Source organism: Mauremys reevesii, linkage group 3 (assembly GCF_016161935.1).
Source record: "Mauremys reevesii isolate NIE-2019 linkage group 3, ASM1616193v1, whole genome shotgun sequence".
Taxonomy (NCBI): Eukaryota; Metazoa; Chordata; order Testudines; family Geoemydidae; genus Mauremys; species Mauremys reevesii.
Window position 1 is genome coordinate 148,802,229 of NC_052625.1, and position 27,616 is coordinate 148,829,844.

Consider the following 27,616-nt stretch of genomic DNA (forward strand, 5'->3'; position numbering starts at 1 on the left):
GCTGAGGAATCTTATCAAAATGGCCAACCCATGTTTACATGTTTCTGTGATCAGTACATTCCTGTATGGATATTCCATAGAGTCCTGTATAGATGCTCCTCAGTGGGCTTGTGCTCTTATGAAGTCACTACAGACTTTATTCCTATTTCTCCCTCAGTCTCTTAATTCAGTGCTCCTGGGGGAATTCTGCACCATTGTGTGCATGCAGAATTCATGTCCCCTGCATATTTCTTTGCTTCCCCTCACAAAAATTACTTTTTGAAGGGGAAGCAAAGGGAAGCTGCTAGAGCAGTCATGCGCCCCTCTTCAGCAATGTGGGCACATCGTTTTGGACACCTGGAGCAGCTGGCAGAGAGGGAAATCATGGCGGGGGGTGGGATGCAGGGCTCGGGATGCCTCAGTCAGTGGCTCCTACCCTGTGCTGGGCTCAGCTGCTAGGACCAGCTAGGCTGGGGCGGACAGGACTTGCTCTTCCCCTGAAAGGAGTGGCCTGAGCCAGGTCAGACCCACCCCCAGAAACCTCCCCTGGCTGTAGGAAGCTCCACTCCCATCGCTCCTCAGCCATAGCGGTGAGGGGTCACTGTATGGGGAGCTGCTCAGATGTCTGCCCAATCCCTGTGCATCCAGGCCTCCATATACCCAGATCTCCTCAGCACCTAGAACCCCCCACTGAGCCCCCCACATCCAAACCCACCCCCCACTGAGCCTCACTTCCACCAGTCGTACCCCCCCCACTGAACCCCACCCCCTTCATGCAGACCACCCCCCTGGTGAGCCCCTTGCGCTCCAGCCCCCACCCTGATGAACCCCCTGCACCCAGACCCCCAACCAGTTGCACCTAAGCCCCCAACCCCCTCTGATAAGCCCTCCACACCCAGACCCCCCTGCTGAGTCCCTTCCCCCCTCATCCAGATTCCGCTGCTGAGCCCAGCCACCTTCACCTGGACCCCCCTGCAAAGTCCCACTGCCCCTGCACCTGGAACCTCACAATGAGCCGCTGCGCATCCAGATCTCTCCCAGACCCCCCACTGAGCCACCCATACCCAGATTCTCACACAGAACCCTCTTACCCAACACCTGGATCCCCCCGCACTTGGATCCCGTTGAGTTGAGCCTGCCTTCCCACACCTGGTGCACCTGGCACGGAGGGGCAGGGCCCCGTGGCATTTCTGGGGCAGGCCCAGCCTTGTGCTGTGTCAGGGTTGGTTGCAGCCTCACCACCAAGTCCGTGTCCTGGGGGGAGGGAGGGCTGCAGGGTGAGCGCCCTCTTCCTTGCAGCCAGTGGCCTGTGCTCCCCACTGCCATGCTGGAGCCTCCACATTTATTTATTGACAAATAAAACTTGCAAAATTTTTTGCAGAATTTTATAATACTGTGTGCTGAATTTTTAATTTTTGGCACAGAATTCCCTAAGGAGTAACCCATCAGTGAAGGTATCTCTATCGAGGAGACTATTGTATTATTCAGATACTGGTTTAATCCAAGCAAATTAGTTGAGCTTTGCCACAGATGAACCAGTCAGGGAAGTTATCGCCACAGATACCAGCCTGGAGGGATGAAGTGTGTAGACACAGTCAAGGATTGTCTGAAGACTATGGTCCAAACAACAGCAAAGACAGTAAAAACTGGTTACAAGTCAGGACAATTCAATATGGTATCAAGGCTCAGCTCCCGTATCTAGACTCCCCTTATGTGCTGGTCATGGCAGGCAACATCTCAGCCATGTCACACATCAACAGACAAGATGGAATAAGATGCACAGCACAGTTCAGTAAAGAGAAACTCACTTTCTGATGCCTTGGGTGGAGGAGAATTCACTGTCAGCCTGCTTCTTTCACATATAAAGGAAAATATTACAGGCGATTGGCTAAGCAGCCAAAAGATAGATTACTCAGAATGGAAACTACTTGCAGATTTATTCATTTTTCCTGTTGATCTGTGTTTTCTCCACCTGAATCACAATGTTCACATGTTCTTCTCTCATTGGCAGGATCACAAAACCAAGGCAACAAGATGTCTTATCACAAAATTGGTCAAGAAGACTCCTAAACCCCTTCTCTCCTTTTCATCTTCCCACTAGAACGCTATAAAAGATCAGACAAGAACCGGCATTGGTGATTTTGGTGGTCCCATTTTGGAGAACTAAATCTCTGCACAGTGCTCCTCCATGGGATCTTATCCTGGTTTTTCATGACCTTACTGGCCCCCCGTTTGAATCATTTGTGAAGTTATCTCAGTGCTTCTTAACAACTGAAATGGCTTTTTTGATAGCAGTCACCTCTGCTCACAGGGGATCTTTCTCCTGGGAACCTTAATGCTACACTTTCTGTAAAGATAAAGTGGTACTCGGAACCAACCTTAGCTTCATACCAAAGATTAACTCAGAGTTGCATAAAGCACAGGAAATTGTCATTCCATCCGTCTGTCCAGCTCCCTCTCACCCCAAAAATAAATTGTGGCATATTTTGGATGTCTGCACAACTCTCAAAATAAATATTAATTTTACAGTCCAGAAATAAGCTGTTTTTGCTCTGTGATTCAGTGTCAAAGGGAAAAGAAGATCTTAATCTTCCAATTCCAGCTGGCTAAGTTATTGTATCTTGGAGGCCTGCAAGTCAAAATATAACTTCCTCTTCCAAAATCAAAGTGTGCGTGTATGCTTGTGCACATGCTTGTTCTTTTGCAGGTCTGTGGTAACTAACTGGACAGAAAGATTCATGTCATATGAGAGAATCTGTAAAGCTAGCCACCTGTGTATACCTTCTCCAAGTTCTCCAAGCTGGGCATTTAATCATCAGTTGATACCACCTTTAGTAAATGGGTGTTCCATGCTGTAGTGTCCCAACAACAGTTAAGAAGGGGTTATACTATTTTGCATATATATTTTTCCCACTCTGAGTAGATGCTGTTGTGAAAATCCCAGTGTCATGGATCTGTGGCCTTCATTACAAACAAGAATAGGAAAATGCAAATATGTTTTACTTTTGGAATAATGAGGTTCATAGTTCTAGCCCACCTTGAACAGGGTGTTTCTTTGTGAAAGATACGAGATTATTAGTTGTTACTTAAAATGTATTTCTTCATTGCAATCTTTGCTTAGTATGGGGACTGGTAGTATTGGTATAGCAATATATAGTGGTTAGAGATTTGCTTGGCTGAGGAAGTGTCACAGCTGGCATGCTTCTGGGAGGTGAAGCCACTGATTGACTGGTCTAGTTTGCCTCTAAGGCTGCACAGAGCAGAAATCTAGTGTCAGGGATCCATGGACCTCATTACTCTTAGAAATGAAATTTTCAGTAAGGAATGGATACATTTTCCTATTTTCTTATGTGAAAGGAAAGCCTACATAATTGTAATGAGAGTATTAAGTTAGTATAAATCAACTACAACAAGGGCACTTGGAATGTGTAAATGCTGCTCACCACTGAGCTCTCAGATTGCAGATGGTATACTATGCAAAACCTACTGTTTTGAGGCTGCCTGAGTATATATGTAAAATCAGAGAGTAATGATTAAAAGAGCAGACATTTGGATTTTCTTGATTTTTATTTTTATGCCACGGGATTAGACCATTAAAGCTCTAGCTGACCTTCTTCGAGTAGTTGTTCATGTCCATTCAAAGTAGGTGTGCACGCGCCGCGTGCACGCCAGCCAGAAGATTTTCCCCTAGCAGGGTCCGTAGGGTCGGCCCTGGCGCCCCCTGGTGTGGCGCATCTACGGCGCCCTATAAAGGGGCCCACTGACCCTCCACCCCCTTAGTTCCTTCTTACCGCCGGTGACGGCTAGCTGGAACTTCTCTTGCGCATAGCAAGTTAGCAGTGTCCTATCCTTGTGTATAGTCCGTGTATATAGTTGCGTTATAGTTAGTTTACTTAGATTATTGTATATAGTTCTTCATAGTTGGGGGGTCCTCCCCACAAGTTTTTGTCACTCGCTAGGGCATGCCCAGGTCCCCCGGGTTTAAACTCTGCAAGGACTGCAGGAAATTCATGCCCAAGAGTGACCCGCACTCTGCTTGTTTGAGGTGCCTCGGAGAGAGCCACCAAAAGGACCGGTGCTCTATCTGCAGAGGCTTCCGCCCGAGAACTCTCAAAGATAGAGCTCAAAGACTTAGAGTCCTCCTGATGGAGGCTGCCCTGAGGCCACCCTTGGACTCAGAACCGGCCGAGGCAGTGCCCAGCACGTCTTCCTTGGAGCGGAGCGCCCCGGCACCGGCATCAGGACTTAGGGCCCAGCCCAAGTCATCTAAAACCCGGCACCAGATGGAGTCGGGTCATAGGTAGTCGGCCTCAGTGCGGCACCGCTCACCGTCGCTGGTGCCCACCAAGAAGAGAAAGCCGGTGAGGGAACGGTCACCCCTCCAGGATCCTAGGCTGATGCCGTCCGCGGGTGCAAGCGGACAGGTTGGGCTACAGCCCTCGGCTGCTCCATTGACTCCCGCACCGCAGAGAGGGCGGTCGAGTCCAGACCGGCCTAGATCCCCGGACCTCAGCAGAGACTTGCGTCTGCCTTTGACGCCGGAGGCGTTCGAGACGGCCTCAGACTTGATGGGACTCCCGGCGCCGGCCTCCCCACACCGTAGGGAGTTGCCTACCGCGGCCTGTCCCCCAGTACAATCGAGGGGCAAGCTGGCCATGCTGTCGCCTCCCTCCCTGCACCGCGCCGTTAAGGCGCCACCGGACCAGATAAGAGGCTCCCTGCCGCCTCAGCACCGCTCTCCAACGGCACTGGGTGCTGCTCCCCCCAGGTCCTTGTACTCAGAGACCTCAGACTCAGAGGCAGATTCCTACCGCTCCAGCCGGTTGCGGAGCAGGAGATTGGTTTCGGGGGCGAGCCACCAGCGTTACCCACAGTGGCAGCAGCAATGGCATCCGCCTTTGCAGTGGCTGTTTTGGACCCCCTGGGCCTACCACTAGTTGGTAGGCCAGGTGTTTGGTCCTCGATCGAGGTTGGCCTCGGTCTCCTCGGTGTCGGTGGCCCTGGCGCAGCTGGCACCGTCGCCGGGCAGGGGTGTGCCATATCCAAGTTCAGCACCCCCTTAGCCGGGCAGCTGCACCAGCAGTGGCTTCAGTTTGGGCTCCGCAGGCACCGCCTGATACGCCAAGCCGCTCACTGGCGACCCCAGTACCGGTTGCGGTACCGCATTTAGAATCGGAACCGGCACCACAACCACAGTCCCGTGTGCCGCAGGACCCCGAAGGGCTGCATGCACCGGAGGAAGGGCCGATCCATGTAATTTCCTTGTCTTCCTCCTCGGACGAAGTGGTCTCGGGCATGGCTGCGGCACTGGCCCTGGAGGACACTCGAATCCTCCAACAATTGCTTCGGCGAGCAGCTCAGAGCCTCGCAATCCAAGCTGAGGAAATCGAGGTGGACGCGGACCCTGTAGTAGACATTCTGGCTCCCTCAGGGCCATCCAGGGTGGATCTCCCGCAGATGAAGACTATAGCGGATACATCCCACACCTTATGGCAAACGCCAACCTCACTGGCCCCTACTGCCAAGAGAACGGAGCAGTACTATTTTGTCCCCTCTAAAGGGCACGAACACTTGTACACCCACCGCACCCCGGTCCCTGGTAGTGGATGCGGCCAACCAGCGGGAGCGTCAAGGGTTTCAGGGGTCAACACCAAAGAGCAGGGACGCCAAAAGACTCGACCTCTTTGGTAGGAAAGTGTACACGGCAGGCCTACAACTCCGCATTGCCAACCAACAGGCACTTGTAAGCCAATATGGTCATAACACGTGTTCAACCATGTTGAAGTTTACGGAGCTCCTTCCCCAGGACTCGAGGTCAGAGTTTTCGGCCCTAGTGGAGGAAGGAAAGCTGATCTCCCGAGCCTCTCTCCAGGCTGCCTTAGATGCGGCAGACTCAGCCTCGCGCACCCTGGCCACGGGCCTGGTCATGCGGCGGGGAGCCTGGCTCCAGGTCTCGGGCCTGCCCTATGAGGTCCAGCAGCCCATTCAAGAACTCCCTTTCGAGGGGCAGATGTTATTTTCAGAAAAGACGGACAAACGTCTGCATAGCCTAAAGGACTCGCGGCCACGCTTTGCTCGCTGGGCTTACATACCCCTGCGACCCAGCGCAGGCAGTTTAGGCTGCAGACGGCCCCACGCCCCTACCAGCCTTAGACTCTCACCAGGAGCTGGGGCGCAGGCCGGGCAGAAATGGCAGGAGGTGTCACCAACGCCACCCCTCCAGCCAGGCGTCCGGTCAATCGAGACCACCATCGGGGCCTAGACCCCCTATTTGATGGTACGGTCGAGGGCGACCTACCAATCGAGACTCTGGATCCTTCTACCCCTACCTTTTGGTCACGTCTGTCCCTCTTCTACTGTGCCTGGTCCCGGATCACGTCAGACAGCTGGGTGCTCTGCACGGTAGAGAGGAGATATTCTATCCAGTTCTCCTCCCTCCCGCCCCACCAGCCCCCCTCCCTGTCCCTCTTCAGGGACCCATGTCACGAGCAACTTCTAACTCAAGAAGTGAAGTCCCTCATGGAGGCAGAGGCGGTGGAGGAAGTCCCGCAGGAGCTCAGGGGCAAAGGCTTCTACTCATGGTATGTCCTAATACTGAAGGCGAAAGGGGACCTGAGACCCATCCTAGACTTGTGGCAGCTGAACAAGTTTGTGCGAAAGCTCAAGTTCCGCATGGTCTCCCTATCCTCGATCATTCCCTCCCTGGATCCAGGAGATTGGTATGCTGCCCTCGACTTAAAGGACGCTTATTTCCACATTGCCATAATTCCCTGACACCGTCGGTACCTCAGGTTTGTCGTGGCCAATGCACATCTGCAGTTCACAGTGCTCCCGTTAGGCCCGTCAGCTGCTCCAAGGGTCTTCACGAAGTGCATGGCAGTCGTGGCGGCCTTCCTGCGCAGGCGGGGTATCCAGGTATTCCCCTACCTGGATGACTGGCTCATAAAGGGCCGCTCTAAGGAGCAGGTGGAGACCCAGGTGTCGTTCATCAGGCGGACCTTCCTCGCTCTCCGCCTCCTCTTGAATGAAGCCAAGTCCACCCTGTCTCCGACGCAACGAATAGAGTTCATGGGAACAGTTCTGGACTCCACCCACGCCAGAGCGTACCTGCCGGAATCCAGGTTCCGTGCGATTTCAGAGCTCATCCTCGGACTGCACCGCGCCCCAATTACCACGGCATGAGTTTGCCTCCGGCTGTTGGGTCACATGGCGGCGTGCACTTATGTGGTAGACCATGCCAGACTCTGGCTGTGCCCGCTACAGTCCTGGTTAGCGACAGTTTATCACCCGGCCAGGGACCTCTTGGGCTTAGTGGTGTCCATTCCCCGCTCGGTGCTAAGCTCGCTGCGGTGGTGGCTCGACCCGCAGAAAGTCTGCATGAGTGTATCCTTCGCTGCCCCTCAGCCCTCCCTCTCCCTGGTAATGGATGCCTCGGATTGTGGTTGGGGAGCGCACCTCAGGACACAGGGCTTGTGGTTGCTGGAGGACCTCAATGTCAATGCATATCAATGTCAGGGAGCTGAGAGCGGTTCGCCTGGCTTGTTTGACCTTCCGGTCCCACCTGGCTGGCAGATGTGTTTCAGTCCTCTCGGACAACACGTCGGCAGTCTTTTATATCAACAAACGGGGTGCACGCTCCTCTCGCCTGTGCAGGGAAGCCCTCGCGCTTTGGGATTTCTGCGTCCACAATGCTACCCACCTGATGGCATTCTACCTTCCGGGGGACCAGAATGCTTTGGCGGACACCCTCAGCCGCTCGTTCCGGGGTCACGAGTGGTCCCTCCGATGGGATGTGATACGCTCAATTTTCCAGCTCTGGGGCTTTCCCCGGTTAAACCTGTTCGCCTTGAGGGAAAACAGAAAGTGCCGACGGTTCTGTTCCCTCCTGGGCCGCAGTCAGGTGTCTGTGTCGGACGCCTTCCTACAGTCTTGGGGGGTTGGTCTGCTCTACGCCTTTCCTCCGATCCCCCTGATACACAGGGTGATTTTGAAGATTCACAGGGATCACGTGTGGGTAATCCTGATAGCTCCGGTGTGGCCACGCCAGCATTGGTACACGTCACTCCTGCACATGTCCGTTCAGGCGCCCCTGACGCTGCCCCTGACGCTACCCCTGCTCCCGGACCTGATCACGCAGGACCGGGGCTCCCTCCGCCACCCGAACCTCGAGTCCTTTCACCTCACAGTATGGATGCTCCATGGCTGAACCCGGTGGAGATGCAGTGCTCCCAGCAGGTCAGACAAGTGCTGCTCGGTAGTAGGAAACCGTCAACTAGGGCCACCTACCTGGCCAAATGGAAGCACTTCTCCATATGGTCGGGTCAGCGAGGTCACAATCCGCTGGGTGTCCCAATCCCCATTATCCTAGACTATTTGCTCCACCTCAGACAACTGGGCCTCTCCCTCTCCTCGATTCGGGTTCACTTGGCGGCCATCTCTGCTTTCCATCTGGGAGAGGAGGGTACCTCGGTGTTTGCAAACCTGCTGGTCGGGCGTTTCCTCAAAGGTATGGACAGGCTATTTCCGCGTGTTCGTCAGCCGACCCCTGCTTGGGACCTGAATCTGGTCCTCTCTGCCCTCTCGAGACCTCCCTTTGAGCCTCTGGCTTCGTGCTCCCTGTTGTACTTGTCGTATAAGACCGCCTTCCTGGTGGCGATCACCTCGGCCAGGAGGGTGTCGGAGCTCAGGGCGTTAACATCCGAGCCCCCGTACAATATCTTCTATAAGGACAAGGTCCAACTTAGACCTCACCCGGCTTTCCTACCCAAGGTCGTCTCACAGTTCCACATGGGTCAAGAGATTTTTCTCCCGGTGTTTTATCCGAAACCACACTCTTTCAGTGAGGAGCGGAGGTTACATTTCCTGGATGTCCGCAGGGCCGTGGCTTTTTACATTGAGCGTACCAAGCCGTTCAGACGCTCAACTCAGCTCTTCATCGCAGTGGCGGATAGGATGAAGGGGCTCCCGGTCTCCTCTCAGCGAATCTCTTCGTGGATCGCGACCTGCATCCGGGAATGTTACAGTATAGCTAAGACTCCTGTCCCTCCGGTCACGGCCCACTCCACTAGGGCGCAGGCCTCCTCTGCGGCGTTCCTGGCTCAGTTCCTGATTCAGGAGATTTGTAGAGCGGCCACGTGGTCCTCCATCCACACGTTCTCGTCACACTACACCATCACGCACCAGGCTAGGAATGATGCAGCCTTCGGTCGTGCAGTACTCCAGTTAGCAGTGATCTCCGACCCCGCCACCTAAGGTTAGGCTTGTGAGTCACCTACTTTGAATGGACATGAACAACCACTCGAAGAAGAAAAAACGGTTACCCACCTTTTAGTAACTGTTGTTCTTCAAGATGTATTGTTCATGTCCATTCCAGTAGCCACCCTCCTGCCCCTCTGACAGAGTGCTGGTAGGAAGGAACTGAGGGGGTGGAGGGTCGGCGAGCCCCTTTATAGGGCGCCGTTGTGGCGCCACTCCAGGGGGTGCCAGGGCCGACCCTACGGACGCTGCTAGGGGAAAATCTTCTGGCTGGCGCGCACGCGGCGCACGCACACCTACTTTGAATGGACATGAACAACACATCTCAAAGAACAAGAGTTACTAAAAGGTGGGTAACCGTTTTTTTCTACTACTCATATCAGATACTGAAATGTCCAAAAGGGAAAAAATATATGGAAGTTACATAGGATATCATGATGCTTCTGTAAAGTCTGGTCTATTTTTAATACCTGTTCCTTTATTCAACATATTCTTTTATAAAACAACTTCTAGCTTTCTTTTTTTGTGTGCAGAATAAACAGGTTTTTGCTCTGAGAAGACAGTGGAACAGCTGAGGTCACATGTATTCATTGGTTTAAAACACGGCGCTATGGATGTCCACCTCTTTTTCTTGAAAGTGACTTTGGGCATGGTTTTGTGTAAGAATATACTGCAACTCATTTAAGTGTGCTAGAAATCTGTGATGCATGCATACTGTAGTCTATCTAGAGGTTCTGTAATTCCACAAGATCAGATCATGAAGCATAGTGACATAAAATTGTTTATAGATGGCTAGCCATCTGTTACTTGATGTTTAATTTTGTTGTTCTGTACTTATTTTTGAGATACAGACTTGCTTCTGATTATGATAATATCCCTAGGAAAATGATTTTTTTATTTAATTATTTTCTTATTTTTAGTCAGAGGCCAACAAAGTTTATGGAACGTCCTCGCCCTGGAGTTCAAATGATCTGTTCTTCTTTTAGTGCTGGTAAAGATTTTCTTTTCTACCTCTTTAATATAAAGATTTGTAATAAGGCATTTAAGGACCTTAGTAAAATATAGTACTATTACTACAGTGTGTGTGCTTAGTTAGCTGGATGGGATCTACTGAAGAAACATGCTATGTAAGAGCTTAGAATTATTAATAATAATGGATTTTCATGTTGTGTGCATAGACAATTCATGTTTGCTATATAGGACTCCTTGGGTATCATTAGGTATAAAATCTAGTTAATGTGTTTTTGTGATTTTAGTTTCCTCCAAGAGCAATGTGTACTGTGCATAAGGGAGAGCATCAAAGGGTTTGTTTATACATCATTCACAGAAGTTTTTATAAGGGACTTGGACAAGTAGAGTTAAAAACTGGACCGAAGCTTCTAAGCATGTTAGGCATTTTTGAAAATTCTGCTTCCAGTGACCAGAGAGAATTCAAATCTTCTGTTGAGTTTGGAAACCAACTCCCTTTGTCCATGTCCTCTTTAAAAAAAAAAAAAATCCTACATTTGTTTTGCTTATGAAAAGTTACTTTAAAAAAATACAATTGCGTAATATTATTTTAAGAAAAATTAGGAATCATTTGTGTACATGTAAAATTTTCTAACATGCTTGGTGTCTCAGATTTTTCATGTAATTTTGAATATTAAATAAACGGACAATGAAAAATGATGAGTCAACCTAGCTATAAACTTTTTATGGTAATAAATAAACTTTAATACATTTAAGGTCATTGACAGCTTTCAAATAATGTTACGTTACCTTTTTCCTCATGACTGTTGCTTATTTGTGCTTATCTTTCTTAGGCGGAATGTTTCTGGCCACTGGAAGTACAGATCACATCATTAGGGTTTATTTCTTTGGATCAGGTCAGCCAGAGAAGATATCAGAGTTGGAGTTTCATACTGTAAATACTATTTTAAAATTACATAAATATTTGATTAAAATATGTTGATAGATTGAATTCATTGGTAATTTCTGTATTCTTTATGTAGGACAAAGTTGACAGCATTCAGTTTTCTAACACTAGTAACAGGTAAGCAAGCGAATATTTGTATGTTTTTATTTCAGGACAATTTTTGCAGCCTCATGAAAATAATTTCCAAATGTCAGTTGTTTTCTCGAGCTTAACTTATATTTAAAGGTAATCTGCAATATTTAGTCGTTTTTATGGGTTATCGTTAGATTTATTTAAAATAATTATATGGCTTCCTCTTTATCATCACTTTCGTCACAAGTGCCTAATGCTTAGTTACTTAATGACCAAATTGTTTGTGGGTTATGAAGAGATGAAAGATGCATTGGTACACTTTGGAAATATTTGTAGTATACTTCATCAATTGTCCTAAAAGGCTATTTAAATAGCATTTTTAGTAAGTGGCAACTTGATTCACAGCAAAAATAATCTGGTAGGGTAAGGAAGAGCATTCTGGCCAGTGTTTGTCTGATTAGCCTGAAATTTATGAGGAGTAGATATTTATTTATTTATTTATTTATTTATTTATAAATATCACAATAATTTGTAAAGCTCTTCTAGATGGTTGACTTGAAAGATAAGGAAAGAAATGTAAATTCATTAGGAAGGCAACCATTTCCCCCACTGACATTTAGTGTTCTAATATGCAATTTTATCATGATATAAACTGCTCTAAACTGAGCTTGGGAGAGTACCATCAGTTTTTTCAAACTTAAGCCATAAGGGAGAAAAAAGTTCAATTTAGATATCATAGCAACTGTGACAAAATACACAGTTCCAAATTACCTCAGGGATAGGTTTTGCTTATTTAAATAAGGTGTGTCTTTACCTTTAATTTCTGCTTTCCTGGCATCTTGGCCTTTTGCACCACTTAGCTTTTGCACTGGAACTGTATGAAGAGAGGGGGCTTTGGCTTAGCATCTGTATAGAGTTACCTTGATGTCTCCACTGTGGTCGCATATTCAACAGGGCAAAGAGTGGTAACTGGGCAAAACATGGGATGAGGGCACATGATCCACATACGACAATGTGTGTGGGGAGTTATTCCAGCCTGTAGGCTGTAGTACTGGGTCTGGAAAGTGAATTTCACCATGTTTCTCTCTGTGTATTTGAAGTACATTTCACCCAAAATCAGTAGTGCAGAGTTTTTGAAATAACAGGTATATTGGTGCACTTGTGTAGTACATTACAGAATAAAAACCTAATGATTAATAGTCAATTTTCATATGAACTGTCTTGCCTCTGATTGATATTGAATGTTAATTTTTCTTTTGTAGGTTTGTGAGTGGAAGCCGTGATGGGACAGCACGCATATGGCAATTTAAACGAAGGGAGTGGAAGAGTATTTTGTTAGATATGGCTACTCGTCCAACAGGGTAAGCAACATCAAATGGTCTGCTTTCAAATGGTCTACATCAAATCGTGCAAATTTGAAGTGTGTTCAACCCTAATGCTAGTTACTGACATAGCACCTAATCACTTAAGAGGAGTTAAATATAAAGCATATTGTTCTGAAGCATAAGAACATAAGAATGGCCATACTCGGTCAGACCAAGGGTCCATCCAGCTCAGCATCCTGTCTGCCAACAGTGGCCAATGCTGGGTGCCCCAGAGTGAACCTAACAGGGAGTGATCAAGTGATCTCTCTCCTGTCATCCATCTTCACCCTCTAACAAACGGAGGCTAGGGACACCATTCCTTACCCATCCTGGCTAATAGCCATTAATGGACTTAACCTCCATGAATTTATCTAGTTCTCTTTTAAACCCTGTTATAGTCCTAGCCTTCACAATCTCCTCAGGCAAGGAATTCCACAGGTTGACTGTGCGCTGTGTGAAGAACTTCCTTTTATTTGCTTTAAACCTGCTGCCTATTAATTTCATTTGGTGGCTTCTAGTTCTTATATTAAGGGAACAAGTAAATAACTTTTCCTTATTCACTTTCTCTACACCACTCATGATTTTATATACCTTTATCATATCCCCCCTTAGTCTCCTCTTTTCCAAGCTGAAAAGTCCTAGCCTCTTTAATCTCTTCTCATATGGGACCCGTTCCAAACTCCTAATAATTTTAGTTGCCCTTTTCTGAACCTTTTCTAATGCCAGTATATCTTTTGAGATGAGGATACGACATCTGTACGCAGTATTCAAGATGTGGGCATACCATGGATTTATATAAGGGCACTAAGATATTCTCCGTCTTACTCTCCATCCTTTTTTGAATGATTCCTAACATCCTGTTTGCTTTTTTGACTGCCGTTGCACACTGCATGGATATCTTCAGAGAACTATCCACGATGACTCCAAAATCTCTTTCCTGATTAGTTTTAGCTAAATTAGCCCCCATCATATTGTATGTATAGTTGGGATTATTTTTTCCAATGTTCATTACTTTCCATTTATCCACATTAAATTTCATTTGCCATTTTGTTGCCCATCACTCAGTTTTGTGAGAACTTTTTGAAGTTCTTCATGGTCTGCTTTGGTCTTAACTATCTTGAGCAGTTTAGGATTTCAACTTTATTTTTTAAATATATTTGACTACATATTCAGCTGCTCAAGCTAGTTCCTCTCAGATGCACCTTAACTCCTGTTTGCACTACTGTTTCATTAAGAGGTCAAAGGAAAACTGCTGCTAAAATCTTCCAGCCACAGAGCTAGCAAAGCATACAGGGGATTTTTTAGGGCATGGCTACACTTGGAGATGTAGAGCGCTTTGAGTTAAACCAGCCTTCGGAGAGTGCAGTAGGGAAAGCGCTGCAGTGTGTCCACACTGACAGCTGCAAGTTCACTGGCGTGGCCACATTTGTGGCACTTTCAGCAGCATTGGTAGCGGTGCATTATGGGCAGCTATCCCACAGAGCACTTCTTCCCATTCTGGCACTCTGGCTTGTGGGAAGGGGGTGAGGGGCACGGGGCATTTTGGGTCCTGTCCCAATGCCCCGGGATGCATCGGTTTGCATCCCAGCAATCCCTGTGCTTCCTTCCACTTTGGCGCCATCTTTCTACGTTTTTTGTACTGTGCCCTCTGTCTTCCCTTTCGGTCTGTGGGAATGGAGCCCGAACTGCTGAGAAATAGGCTGACGAGTCTCGCCAGCACGTCATGTTTGGCAGTCAAGTTACTCCTTAAGTTCCAAACTGACAGTGAGGACTCCGATGATATTGATTCGAATAACGCATATGACATGAGATTGCTCGTGGCATTCACAGACATGCTCACCACCATGGAACGCTGCTTTTGGGCTCGGGAAACAAGCACTGAGTGGTGGGATTACATCATCCTGCAAGTCTGGGGTGACAAGCAGTGGCTGCAGAATTTTCGGATGAGAAAAGCCCCTTCCATGGGACTGTGTGAGGAGCTTGCCCCCATCCTGCAGCTCAAGGACACAAAATTGAGAGCTGCCCTGCCGGTGGAGAAGCAGGTGGCTATTGCAGTCGGGAAGCTGGCAACTCCAGACAGCTACCGATGGGTCTCGAACTAGTTTGGAGTGGGAAAGTCGACTGTTGGAATCATGTTGATGCAAGTTTGCAGGGCCATTAATCGCATCCTGCTCAGAAGAACTGTGACTCTGGGTAATGTGCAGGACATTGTGGACGGCTTTGCACAAATGGGCTTCCCTAACTGCAGAGGGGCGATAGATGGGACGCATATTCCATTTCTGGCACCAGCCCACCTAACCTCCGAGTACGTTAATCAGAAGGGGTATGTCTCTGTGGTTCTCCAGGCACTTGTGGATCACCGTGGGTGTTTCATTGACATTAACGCAGACTGGCCCGGAAAGGTGCATGACGCATGCATCTTTCAGAACACTGTCCTGTTCAGGAAGCTGCAAGCTGGGACTCTTTTCCCAGACCAGAAAATCACTTTAGGGGAAATCGAAATGCCCATTGTGATCCTTGGAGACCCCGCTTACCCTTTAATGCCATGACTCATGAAACCCTACACAGGGAGTCTTGACAGCAGCAAGAAGCGGTTCAACAACAGGCTGAGCCAGTGCAGAATGACTGGAGTGTGCTTTTGGCCATTTAAAGGGCCGCTGGTGCTGTCTGTATGGGAAGCTGGACCTGGCCGATGACAGCATCCCCGCAGTTATATCAGCGTGCTGGACCCTCCATAACATTTGGGAAGGGTGAAAGATTCACTCAGGCATGGAACTCGGAAGTTCAACACCTGGAAGCTGAATTTGAATAGCCAGAGAGCAGGGCTATTAGAGGGGCCCAGCGCGGGGCTGCAAGGATTAGGGAGGGAGCAATTTGAGGCTGAAAGTCACCAGTAATGTTTGGTGCCCTGCATGGGAGTGAAGTGCAGTGGTTCCAATGTTAGTAGGAATCTGTGTTTGCTATGCTGACTTGCAGTACCTGTTTCTTTCCTGGGCTAAGGTATCTTTTACTATATGCAATAATAAAGAATGTTTTCAAAGCCAAAAAATCCATTTATTGAAAAGAAAATTCATTTATTGAAAAGAAACACAGCTGCTTGGGAGACAGAAAGGGCAAGGGGGTGGGGTGGGAAATGGTACAATCACAGATTTGCATATGTCCTGTTATACTCAGCCTTTCTGTCTGGAGTGCTGTGCAATGAGTGCTGCACTTCAGGATAGCTATAATGCATGGTGCTGGGGGTTGAGTGCAATGGGTAAGGTTCGTAGTTTTCAGGGCTGGGTGGTGAAGCTACAGATGTTGGAGGCAGCTGCTGGTGATAAGAACCCGGGTGTTGGGGAAAGTGGGTTGGAGGGGACATGGGGGCAGTTATGGGAGAGAGAGAGTTATGGGACAAGGGCTGCAGATGGGGGAGGGGAGCGAGGGGTGGGCGCCTGGATCGAGTCTGCTTGGTGCTCCATGATGCTTATCAGCTGATCTGTGCTTTGCTGCCGGAGCTCCATGCTTTTGTGCCGGCGCTCCTCGTTCTGCTGGCAGATCCTCCTTTCACTCTCCCTCCACTCCTGCTCTTTTAGATTCTCATCAAGGGACTGCTGCATTACTTCATGCAGCATGTCTTCTTTGCTTCTTCGTGGCCTCTTCCTAATTCTTTGGAGTCTTTTGGCCAGTGATAACACGGATGGCTGAGATCTCAAGGTTGCATCTGTAAAGGCAAAATGCAACACTTAACAGCAGCATTGTTCACACCAGACAGAGCAATGATTCCCCTGTACTTAAGGGCAAGCACAGTCTACGCAATAGCATAATTTGCCCGTCCCAAAGCGAGCAGACATAACCCACAGGAGCTCCAAAATGGTGAGTAAACACAGGGTCAAGGGAGACTGATTGTTTCACGGCCGTACTGTCCTCTGGATTTCTGTGCCCTGGGGAGAGCCAACAGCTGTAGTGGGCTCCTATACTGAACAATGTCCCCACATTTTCCACAGGAGTTCATCCTGGAAGATATCTTGCTGCTGAGGGTGACCTGGGAAGCAAGGGAGGAGGGTCTTCTACTACAATGCAGTTTCTGCCCTGGCCCATATGAAGCTTGCCTGTGTGCAGCGATGGTCTCCCCACCCCTCACGGCACAGTGGTGCAGACAAGTTAGCCTGACTGGGGCAAGGACCACAGTGGCTCTCCCAGGAAACCTGCGCAGGCACATTGCCCAAGTTCTGGATGAGACCTTTGAAGAGATCACTGAGGCTGATTACTGCGATGTGAGAGAGCACATCAATGCCCTGGTCCGCATCTAGGCATGCATACAGCCTAACGCTCCTCACCCCAAGAGCCTGCACCGAATAACTTCCTTCCCAAAATAAAAGCCGCTTACTGGGCACCTCCTCTGGTATTTGTCTTTCCCCAAGCACCGGCCGCCGCGACTGGCTACCTTCCTCCTGGCTTGAGAACAGCCCCTGGCTGCATGCATCTAGGGATGCCGACGTGTCTTCCTCCTCCTCAGCACCCTCGCTCCCGCTTTTCTCCGCCTCCTCCTCCTGCTTTGTTAAACTGGGCTCTGAAGTGTCCATGGTGGTACTCGGAGTGGAGGTGGGGTCGCCCCCAAGTATCGCGTCCAGCTCTTTGTAGAAACAGTAGGTCGTGGGGTAAGCACCGGAGCAGCAGTTTGCCTCGCGGGCTTTGTGGTAGGCATTCCGCAGCTCCTTCAGTTTAACCCTTCACTGCAGTGCATCCCAGTCATGGCCGCTTTCCATCATGTCCCTTGATATCTGCCCAAAGGTATTGTGATTCTTAAGGCTGGACCGCAGCTGGGACTGGACAGCTTCCTCCCCCAAGACACTGATGAGGTCCAGCACTTTGCCATTGCTGCATGCCAGGAATCACCTGGCGTGTGGAGGCATGGTTACCTGGAAAGATTCGCTAAGAGCACTCCACGCCTGGCTGAGTAAACAGGAAGGGGACTTTCAAAATTCGCAGAGAATGTAAAGGGCAGGTCTGACGATTGGTCACCTGAGGGCCAGGCAGTAGAGTTCAAACTGTTGACCAGAGTGGCTGGAACAGGCATTGTGGGACACTTCTGGAGGCTGATCAGAGCGGATTAACAGACGAGGGCATCCACACTGGCACTGCGGTTATTCCACTCATGAGGTGGATTACCAGGAGTGCTCTAGCTGCGGAGTCAGAGCGCTCTACATGCCTTGCCAGTGTGGATGTGTCAGGAGTTAGAGCGCACAGGGCTACTTTAATGCGCTCTAACTCACAGGTGTAGCCATGCCTCTAGAGACCCATGTTAAAGGACTTAGATACGTTTCTGGAGCACAGAGGCAAAGGCCAGGGTTGCAGTTAAAACTTTTGCCGGAATAGTGATGTCAATTTAGGGAGAGTGATTTTTTTTTTAAAGACTTTTTTTTAAACACTAGGCAAAACCCCTAGTGCAGATGCATTCATACTGGCAAAAAAGTGCTTTTGCCACTATAACTTGTTTTGTTTAGGGAACTGGTATAAGTTATACTGGCAAAAGCACTCTAGGAGGGTTTGTTGGTATAGTAATACCTGTATAGCTATTACTGGTAAACTTTTTGTATGTAGACTAGGTCAAAGTTTAAGTAAAAGCATGAGGTGGTTCTACCACACAGGGAGAGGAAAAACAGGCTTTATCTCCCTTTGTGACTTGGAAATACCAATGGTTAATAGTAACCAAACAGCTCTAAATACTTCATCACTATCCCCCATCAGTCCTATGGAGATCCTGGCAGTTTCCAGACCTTTCAACATGGATGTGCTCCCCTTTGAACAAAAGGCCTTGTTCATTTGTTGAATCAAAAAGAAGAACCCTCCTGTTGGGTTAAGATGGCCCTTTATTCCCCAAGTTCTTTCTTTGTCTCCTGTGTTTCTTCAAGCCTAGCCTGAACCACTATATGCAAATTACCCCAATGTGTGGTCCTTCTCTGGTTCTGTTTATAGTCCCATGGACTGCAGTAGTAATCCCGCACTGTTTTTAGTTCCTGGAGAACATAGGATAACCCTGACTCATTGAGTAGAATACAGTCACTAGCCTACAATGATCCATATAACATTTGTGACGTTAATACTGTGGTCTGCAAAGATAGTGCATGTGGTTGCAATTTCTATCTCTGACACCTCCCCTTTTGCAAAACTGCCAGCTTCCCCCTTGACATCGTCTAAGCTTTGTCTTTGCTGAGGAAGTTTAGAAATACATTTTTCATCATCTCAGCTGCACTGAATGAATCATAGAATATAAGGGTTGGAAGGGATCTCAGGAGGTCATCTAGTCCAACCCCTGCTCAAAGCAGGACCAATCCCCAACTAAATCATCCCAGCCAGGGCTTTGTGAAGTCTGACCTTAAAAACCTCTAAGGAAGGAGATTCCACCACCTCCCTAGGGAACCCATTCCAGTGCTTCATCACCCTCCTAATGAAAAAGTTTTTCCTAATATCCAACCTAAGCCTCCCCCACTGCAACTTGAGACCATTACTCCTTGTTCTGTCATCTGCTACCACTGAGAACAGTCTAGATCCGTCCTCTTTGGAACCCCCTTTCAGGTAGTTGAAAGCAGCTATCAAATCCTCCCTCATTCTTCTCTTCTGCAGACTAAACAATCCCAGTTCCCTCAGCCTGTCCTCATAAGTCCTGTGCTACAGCCCCCTAATCATTTTTGTTGCCCTCTGCTGGACTCTTTCCAGTTTTCCCACATCCTCCTTGTAGTGTGGGGCCCAAAACTGGACACAGTACTCCAGATGAGTCCTTACCAATGTCGAATAGAGGGGAATGATCACGTCCCTCGATCTGCTGGCAATGTCCCTACTTGCACAGCCCAAAATGCCGTTAGCCTTCTTGGCAACAAGGGTGCACTGTTGACTCATATCCAGCTTCTCGTCCACTGTAACCCCTAGGTCCTTTTCTGCATAACTGCTGCCTAGCCATTCGGTCCCTAGTCTGTAGCATGGGATTCTTCCGTCCTAAGTGCAGGACTCTGCACTTGTCTTTGTTGAACCTCATCAGATTTCTTTTGGCCCAATCCTCTAATTTGTCTAGGTCCCTCTGTATGCTTTCCCTACCCTTCATATCTACCACTCCTCCCAGTTTAGTGTCATCTGCAAACTTGCTGAAGGTGCAGTCCACGCCATCTTCCAGATCATTAATGAAGATAATGAACAAACCCGGCCCCAGGACTGACCCTTGGGGCATTCTTCTTGATACCGGCTACCAACTAGACATGCAGCCATTGATCACTACCCCTGGAGCCCGACGATCTAGCCAGCTTTCTATCCACCTTATAGTCCATTCATCCAGCCCATACTACTTTAACTTGCCAGCAAGAATACTGTGGGAGACCATATGAAAGGCTTTGCTAAGGTCAAGTAATAACACATCCACTGCTTTCCCCTCATGCACAGAGCCAGTTATCTCCTCATAGAAGACAATTAAGATAGTCAGGCATGACTTGCCCTTGGTGAATCCATTCTGACTGTTCCTGATCACTTTCCTCTCCTCTAAGTGCTTCAGAACTGAAGACCTCATGTAGAGAAGATTCAGGTGGTTTCCAGTATTTTTACCCCCATGGGTTTAACTGATACAGTGTTTAAAAAACAAAACAAAACACCAAAAGCCTCCAAAACCTTGTTTATATTAACATGCCTTCTGGTGGAGCAGAATTAGTGAGATATAGCCTGTGATGCAGTCATACGTTAATACACAAATCAGCTGGACATTGAAAACTGAAATTGTGGGACTGTGAATAAAACTTCTTATCAAAATGCAAGAATTTATAGTTCTCTAGTACTGATTATTTTATTTATTTTCATATTTAATTTTAAAATCTGCATTTGGTAATTTTAAATCAATCTTCTACAGTTTTATCACATCTGCTACACCAGAGTACTGTAATGAGTCTTGCCACAAAATGCAGATTGTTTACAAGAGTATATAGGGGCTTGTTCACTTCTGATTCTTGTTCTGTATATTGTGCTTCTACTTTTATACCAGCTGTCGTAATAAATTTGCAGAATTTTTTCTTTTCAACACACATTAGTACAGATTAGAATGATTGTGTCTCTTCTTGCTACTTCAGCTTCTTCTTTAGCATCCATACAGGCTTTGAGCTGACATGGTACTAGTATTCAGCACAGCAGCACTATTATTGGGATTAGGTTGAGCACTGTAATTAGTTTCTTTTCAAAATCACTAAAAGAACTGCAGAATTTCTTTCCTTGTTGAAAAGATGATCAGGTACTTCTCTTTGATAAGAGTGTTGGGAGAATTTATTGAAAACATCAAAAGAGATTGTCAGTCAATTTTTTGTGGGTTTTCACACTTGAACAACTTTCATATTTGACTGAAGGGTTATGCCATAGCCCAGAAGTTGGAATGCAAGGGAAAGAATAAACCCTCTTAAGAACAATTTTCTAGTGGAATAAATCCACCCTATTGGATTCTGTAATGCTGGGGTTGTGCACCTGCTAGTGACTACTTGGAGCCAGCTTCTGAAGATTTTTTGTTTTTTTCTGGAGGTAGGAAGACATGCCAAGGGTCAGTTGAGTAAAACCTGAAGTTCTCTATACTCTCCCTGTGTGGCCAAAATCTTTCCTTACCTATTGGATGTTTTCTTTCACATCCTTTTTCTCATTCTTTCAGCTTCCTGTGTAGTCTTCTTTCTTCCTTACAATTTTTTAATGTTGTTACTAGGACCCACAATGATGAAGGAAGCAGATCTGTTTAGGCATTTATATTGTACTCAACAGCATAGCATCTGAGCATCACATTGCTGGCATTCCTGAGTCATGGTCTGGTTGCTGCCTGCTCTGATCATACTATAGCCTAAACCATTGTCTTTGCTTTCTAGCTGGCCTTACCTTGTCTTTCCTCCCACCAAGTCATTCAGTCAAGTTTTCTTCAATCTGACTCTTCCCCCTTTTCAGTCATACAAAGGCAAGACTAAACACATATAGCCTTACCCCCCAACCCGCTCTAGCTCCAAAATGTAGTCAATGAGCCCCTTAGAACAGGTAATAAAAGAAATCCTGACCTCTGAAGCAGTGGTTCTCAAATTTTTTGTATTAGCAGCTGCTTTCGCACAGCGAGTCTCTGAGTGTTACCCCCCTTATACATTAAAAACACATTTTTTTATATTTAACACTCTTTTAAATGCTAAATTTATAACCCTGTTGTTTAAAATGAATTTACCTTTTCTCACCACTTTTAAATTAAGAGTAAAACACATTTTTATTAAATGATTGCTATAAGCAGAAATGTTAATTTTTAAAAATAGTTACTGTTTAATACTGGGGTGGGGCATGGAGAAACTGTCAATAACACTTGATTTGCTAGTTAGTTTGGAAGGCTGTGAAAAGTGATATTAACAAACATACAAATATCACTTTTCACAGCAGGCTTACAAGTGCCTCATTGCTACCCTTACCTCTGCGCTGCTGCTGGTGGCAGGTACTGTGTTTAGAGCTGTGCAGCTGGAGAGCAACAACTGCTGGCCAGGCGCCCAGCTCTGAAGGCAGTGTCGCCACCAACAGCAGCAGAGAACTGCAAAAGTAAGTATGGCAATGATATATGATGCTGCCCTTACATCTGCGTAACATTTGACCTTTGAACTGTTAGGGGTGGCTACAGGGGGCTAAGGCAAATTTTGGGGTGGATATAACCCCTGCAGGCCCCCCTAATGCCACGGCTGCCTATCTTTTTGTTTTGGTTTGGTTTTTTTGCCAATCTCAGTGTTATGATTGGTCTGTGGTTTAATGCAGCTCTTCAGCTGCTGAACAATCAAGCCCTCTAATGTTGTCTCAGTGCCAGGGCTGTCCTTAGGGAAAATGGCACCCTGGGCAAACTTCTATTTTGGCACCCTTTCTTTGGAGGTGGAGTGGGATTGGGGGTGGAGCTGGGCTGGAGGGGCTTGGGCTGTCAGCCCCATGCATGGCGGGGTTCCAGCTGTCAGCCATGCGTAGAACTGTCAGCTCACAACCCCCCCACATAGTAAACTTGCGACCCTCAGTTTGATACCCCTGCTTTAAAGGGATAAATTATCTTCAGAGTAGGGCTAGAATCTCACTCTTACTCATTCTTTTCATCCTGTATAGAGTGACTCTGGTTGTCTGATGAAGGCTAACTTGACTGCATTTTTGTAGTCATTAAGACATCAGACACTAAAAAGAATCTTTTCTGCTTGAAAAGAAGCAACTTAAATGATATACTATATGTTATCAATGTCATTTTTTTAATAGTGGTGCGCAGGGTGGATAAAATATAAAAACTGATCTTATTTTTTAATCTAATGATTTTTAATTTTTTTATTTACATTTTTTATTTATGTGTTGACAGTTACTTTATAAAATGGGAATAAAGTAATCTTAAAATGCTAAAGTGGATGTTTTGTACTTGCTTCCTAATTGTAAATAGAATTTCAGATTTTACCTAGTGATATTTTTCTACTAAATTGCATATTCTGTAAGCTTAACCCATGTGGCAGCAAGTCTCAGAGCCCAAATCAACTGACTCAGGCTTGCACTAAGGGGCGAAAAATAGTAGTGTAGATATTTGTGCTTAGGCTGGAGCCCAAGCTTTGAGACCCACTCCCTCGCCAGGTTCCAGAGTCCTGGCTCCAACCCAAGCCCAAACATCTATCCTGATATTTTTATTGCTGTTGTGCAAGCCCAAGTCACTTGACCTGAAGTTTGAAACTCACTGCTGCCTTGTTTTTTTTCGGTGTAGACACTGTTAGACACCTAAAGTATTTGAGTGTTTTTCAAAATTCTGCCCAACATTTTATTTTTCAATATTTTGTTTTCTGTCTCTAGCAGTTTTGTCAAAAGGCAAAGATGATACTCTGGCAGTGGCATTAAAAAAAAAAACAAAATGTATAACTTAGTTAATAACTTTTTATAAAATCTCAGTAGTACAGATTTTCTAATTAGTTTTACAAAGCCTCAATCTGATTTAAATCAATAACTTTTTTAAAATTATCAATTATTGTAAATGCCTTGATTTGTAAATAATTCAACCCTGATGGCTCACTGTCTCCTCCACCTATCCCTGCTTGCCTACAGTGTTAACACATATGTAGTACAAAGTGTAATTTCTAAAACTCCTCTCTTCCTAAAGTGAACCATTCAAGTTTTCAACAGATTAAAACCCACTAATTCCAGCAAAAGATGCAACTGTCCTCAGGGTCAGTGAACATGCACGTATACAACACAATTTGCATAGAGTTTATGAAGTACCTGTCACTGCCTTTTGGGTCTGTGTCATGTCAGTATGATTTGTGCATGTCAGATGGCCACAGTAGTTAGAGTTTGCCAGGACATTTCTGTCAGTGTGGATCCCCACACTCCCTGTTTTCTATCTGACTGTAACCCACTCAGTCACTGCTTCCAGAATATCATTATTATTGTCTTTCATTTGACTTACATATTTCTCACACCTGGTAACAAACATCAAGACTGAGTACATTGAAACTCATAAAATTGCAGTCGTTAGCTCCTTCATGTCAAAATATTTCATTTCCAGAGAGAAGATCACACTCTTCTAATTCAGGAAATTTCTCCAAGATGTTTTTCTATGCTTGATTGATCTCAAAGAAGCATATATCTTTCTCACTTCAGTTCTTTTTTTTTAATAGATGCAGATGTGTATTCCAAGTAGGTGTGTGTGCGCCCCGCATGACAGAACCGGAGACTGTTGCCTAGATCAACGGCACTAGTGCCTCCTACCTGTAGCCCCTCCTCTTGCTATACGAGGCAGTGCTGTCCCGTGCCTGGAATTTGTTCTTACCACCAGTTGGCTGTAGTTGGAGCTCTAAGCAGTTGTTGCTTCACAATCTTGCAAATGTATATCTTAGCCTAGTTTTGTTGAATATAGTTCATAGCTAGTTAGTTGGTAGTGGTAGTTAAAAGTTATAATGTATAGTATAGTGGTAGGGGTAGTGCTCCCTGGTGATGTCCTTAGTAGGGTTCAAGCATTGCCCTTCATGTGGAGTGGTGATTCCTAACAGTGACCCCCACAAATGGTCTTTTTCTGCCTTGGCAAAGCCCACCTTAAGGAGCACTGTTCAATCTGCAGATCATTCAAGAAGAGGAATCAGATGGCATGGGACCTTTGCCTTAAGCAGCACCTGCTTAAGCAGGCCATTAGGCTTGACCCAGTACCGAGGCCTTCCTTGGGCTGCAGATTGCCTTCCAGCTGAGAAAGCTGCTGCTGCTTTCCATTCCGGGGCAAGGGCCGCGCTGAAGAAGCACAGGAACCTTTCTGCATCGTCGGCACCTAAAAAGAGGTCACATAAGACAGATTGGGAGTGATCCAGGTCCTGGGGTGACTCTTTTGCATCCCCTAAGAAAAGCACGGACTGGCACGAGACCAGCTCCGGTGTGCAGCATGGTGCTGGTGCTTGTGCTTCTGATCATCCCTCAGTACAGGGCAGGGAAGGCATTGAGTCTGGTACTGATAGGAATGATGTTGGTACTGACAGTATCAGTGATGTACCAGGCTACAATGAATCTACTCTACCTTTCAGTCCCATCCTCACTGCTGGTCCAGGACTTCACAAGTCTGGTGGCTGCGATGGGTCCCCAGCTGGAGCATGCTGCTGACGTCTTGGCACTGCACCAGAAAGCACCGCTTCTGAGGATTGGCGTGGACACAGTACTGAAAACAATACAAGATTCTTTGGTATTGGCCCCTTCCTTGGCACCGACACAGTTGACTTTGCAGATGACATTGATGCACGTGGGTACTCCGGTACCACTGTTTGCATTTGCCTTTGATGACTTTGCCTGCGGCACTGACCTTCCAGTGGTGCTGACTACATCAGGGGCACCAATCCCGAACTCATTCTGGGCTATGGATGAGTTAGATCACCTATTGGCTCCCTCTGGAGTCACCCTTCCCATATCTTTGAGACTCCTCTTTTTCAGACTCGGGCTCCTCATTCTCCTGTTCCACTTCACCCGAGGGCATTGTGGGGCCAATAGTGGACTGATACAGCTAACAAGCTTGGCATGCACCTCAAGGCCAGGATGGAGGTCCCTGGCCCGGTGCCTACTGGGTACCAATACCTTACTGATACCAGTGGCCACTTTGGGCTCAGTGGGGAGTTCCTCCGTTTTAGAAGTCTCACTCATCCTCAGGGTCGAGATCCTTTGCTTGTGCGCCATTGGTGGCTGCAGACCAGCTGCAAGACAAGATGCTTGTGGTTCCCCTTCCCATGAAGCCACCAGAGTTTTCTCATCCAGAGATGCTGCCCCAGGACAATGCAGTGTTGTCTGGTTTGTCCTACCAGGACCTGTTATGCTGGTTGGCTTTGTCCTTCGGTATTCAGGCGGCATTTCTCCAGAATACCCATGAACAGATGGACGTTCTCCAACCCTCTGTCCCTGGGAGAGTGGCCCTTCTGATTAATGCAGTGGTCCCCAACGTGGTGCCAGCACCCGCCGGGGCATTTATGTGTGCCTGCCTAGTGACACGGTGTGAAAAGTAGTGCCCACCAGGGGAGAGATGCCGCAGCCCCGCGCCTTCCGGGGACAGAGAAGCTGCAGGCTGTGGGTGCCGGTGTTCTCTGTCCCCGGCTGGCGCGGGGCCATGGCTTCTCTCTGAAGCTGTAGAGAAGCCGCGGCCATGTGCCTGCCGGGGACAGAGAATTCCAGGGCTGCGGGCGTCGATGTTCTCTGTCCCCAGCAGGTGTGGGGCCGTGGATTCTCTCCGGCTTCTCTCTGCGGGCCCAGAACTGCCAAAAAAACAAAAAGAAAACAAAAAACACAACAAAAAACACCACAACACTGGAGAAGTGCTGTTTTGTTCCAGTACAGCAGGGGTTCTGTCGGGACCCTTCTGGGGTCACAGGCTATTACATGGGGGATCGTGAACTATCAACCTCCACTTCAAACCCAGCTTTGTCGCTAGCATTTATAATGGTGTTAAACATATAAAAATATGTTTTTAATTTATAAGTGGGGTCACACTCAGGCATGCTGTGTGAAAGGGGTCACCAGTAAAAAAGTTGGAGAACTCCTGTGGTACAGGGATACACGAGGGATTTTATTCCCACATAGCCCCAAACTCGCTACTGTGAATGACAGGGCACAGCAGGACAGATTCAAGTCCTGCCTCAAAGACAGAGACTTGAAGTGACTAGATCTTCTAGGCAGGAAGATATCCACCTCATCATCACTTCAGATGAGTATTGCAAACCAGGAAGCCAAACATGGCTAAATATGACTTCCTTAGCTGGTCGGCTATGGCTATGTTTGAGCAACTGTTGCCTGAGGTCTCCAGGGATGAATTCCGGGTGTTTGTCACTGAGGGCTGCTTGGTGGCAAAAATGTTGCAATCTACTCTTGATGTGGTGGACACTTCAGACAGGGCTGGGGCCTCCGCTGTTACTATGAGAATGGCTTCCTGGCTCCAGAACTTGGGGATTATGCTGGAAGTCCAGCAAACTATTGAGGATTTGCCCTCGGATGGCCAAACCTTGGTTTTGGACAAGACTGATGAAACCCTGAATTCTTCCAAGGATTTGAGGTCTAGCTGTGGGTGTGTATGCCATCTATGTACAGGCCACAGCAACCTTTTGTGTGTCCTTCCTCCTGAGATAGCAAGACAATCCCAGGAAAGGGATAGATCTCACAAGATGAAGCACTCAAGCTCATGACCCAGCTTCTTTGCACACCCTGCTTCTGCGTCTGCTAAGTTCCCATTTTGACTCGTTGGTCCAGAGCACTGTTCCAGTTGTTCTTCCTTCCTCACCATCCCCCCAATTTATTTGGGGACAGGCTGGCTGGCTGGCCTTTACAATGCCTGAGTCTTGTTAATGTCTGGCAGCTGGGTCCTAGACACTTTCAGATTAGGCTACACCATCCTATTTCTCTCTGCCTCCTCCCCATCCCTCTTCAGGGACCCCTCTCACGAGCTACTGCTCTTCGAGCAGATCAGCTCTCTGATATCATTGGGATGGTGGAGGAGGTTCGGCGAGAACACTACAGTTGCAGGTTCAATCCCGGTATTTCCTGATACTGAAAT

The 27,616-nt window shown here is 47.4% G+C and overlaps 1 protein-coding gene across 3 annotated transcripts in view; it reads left to right on the top strand.

The window, feature by feature from the left end:
* The window catches only part of LOC120401555 (pleckstrin homology domain interacting protein), a 341,061-nt gene that overhangs the window by 128,698 nt on the left and 184,747 nt on the right, over nt 1–27,616 (top strand). For all 3 annotated transcript variants that reach the window (XM_039531654.1, XM_039531655.1, XM_039531656.1), the window contains exons 10-13: nt 10,155–10,225; nt 11,037–11,137; nt 11,226–11,266; nt 12,484–12,582. In XM_039531654.1, the coding sequence (XP_039387588.1) occupies nt 10,155–10,225; nt 11,037–11,137; nt 11,226–11,266; nt 12,484–12,582 (312 nt within the window). The remainder of the gene's footprint in view (nt 1–10,154; nt 10,226–11,036; nt 11,138–11,225; nt 11,267–12,483; nt 12,583–27,616) is intronic.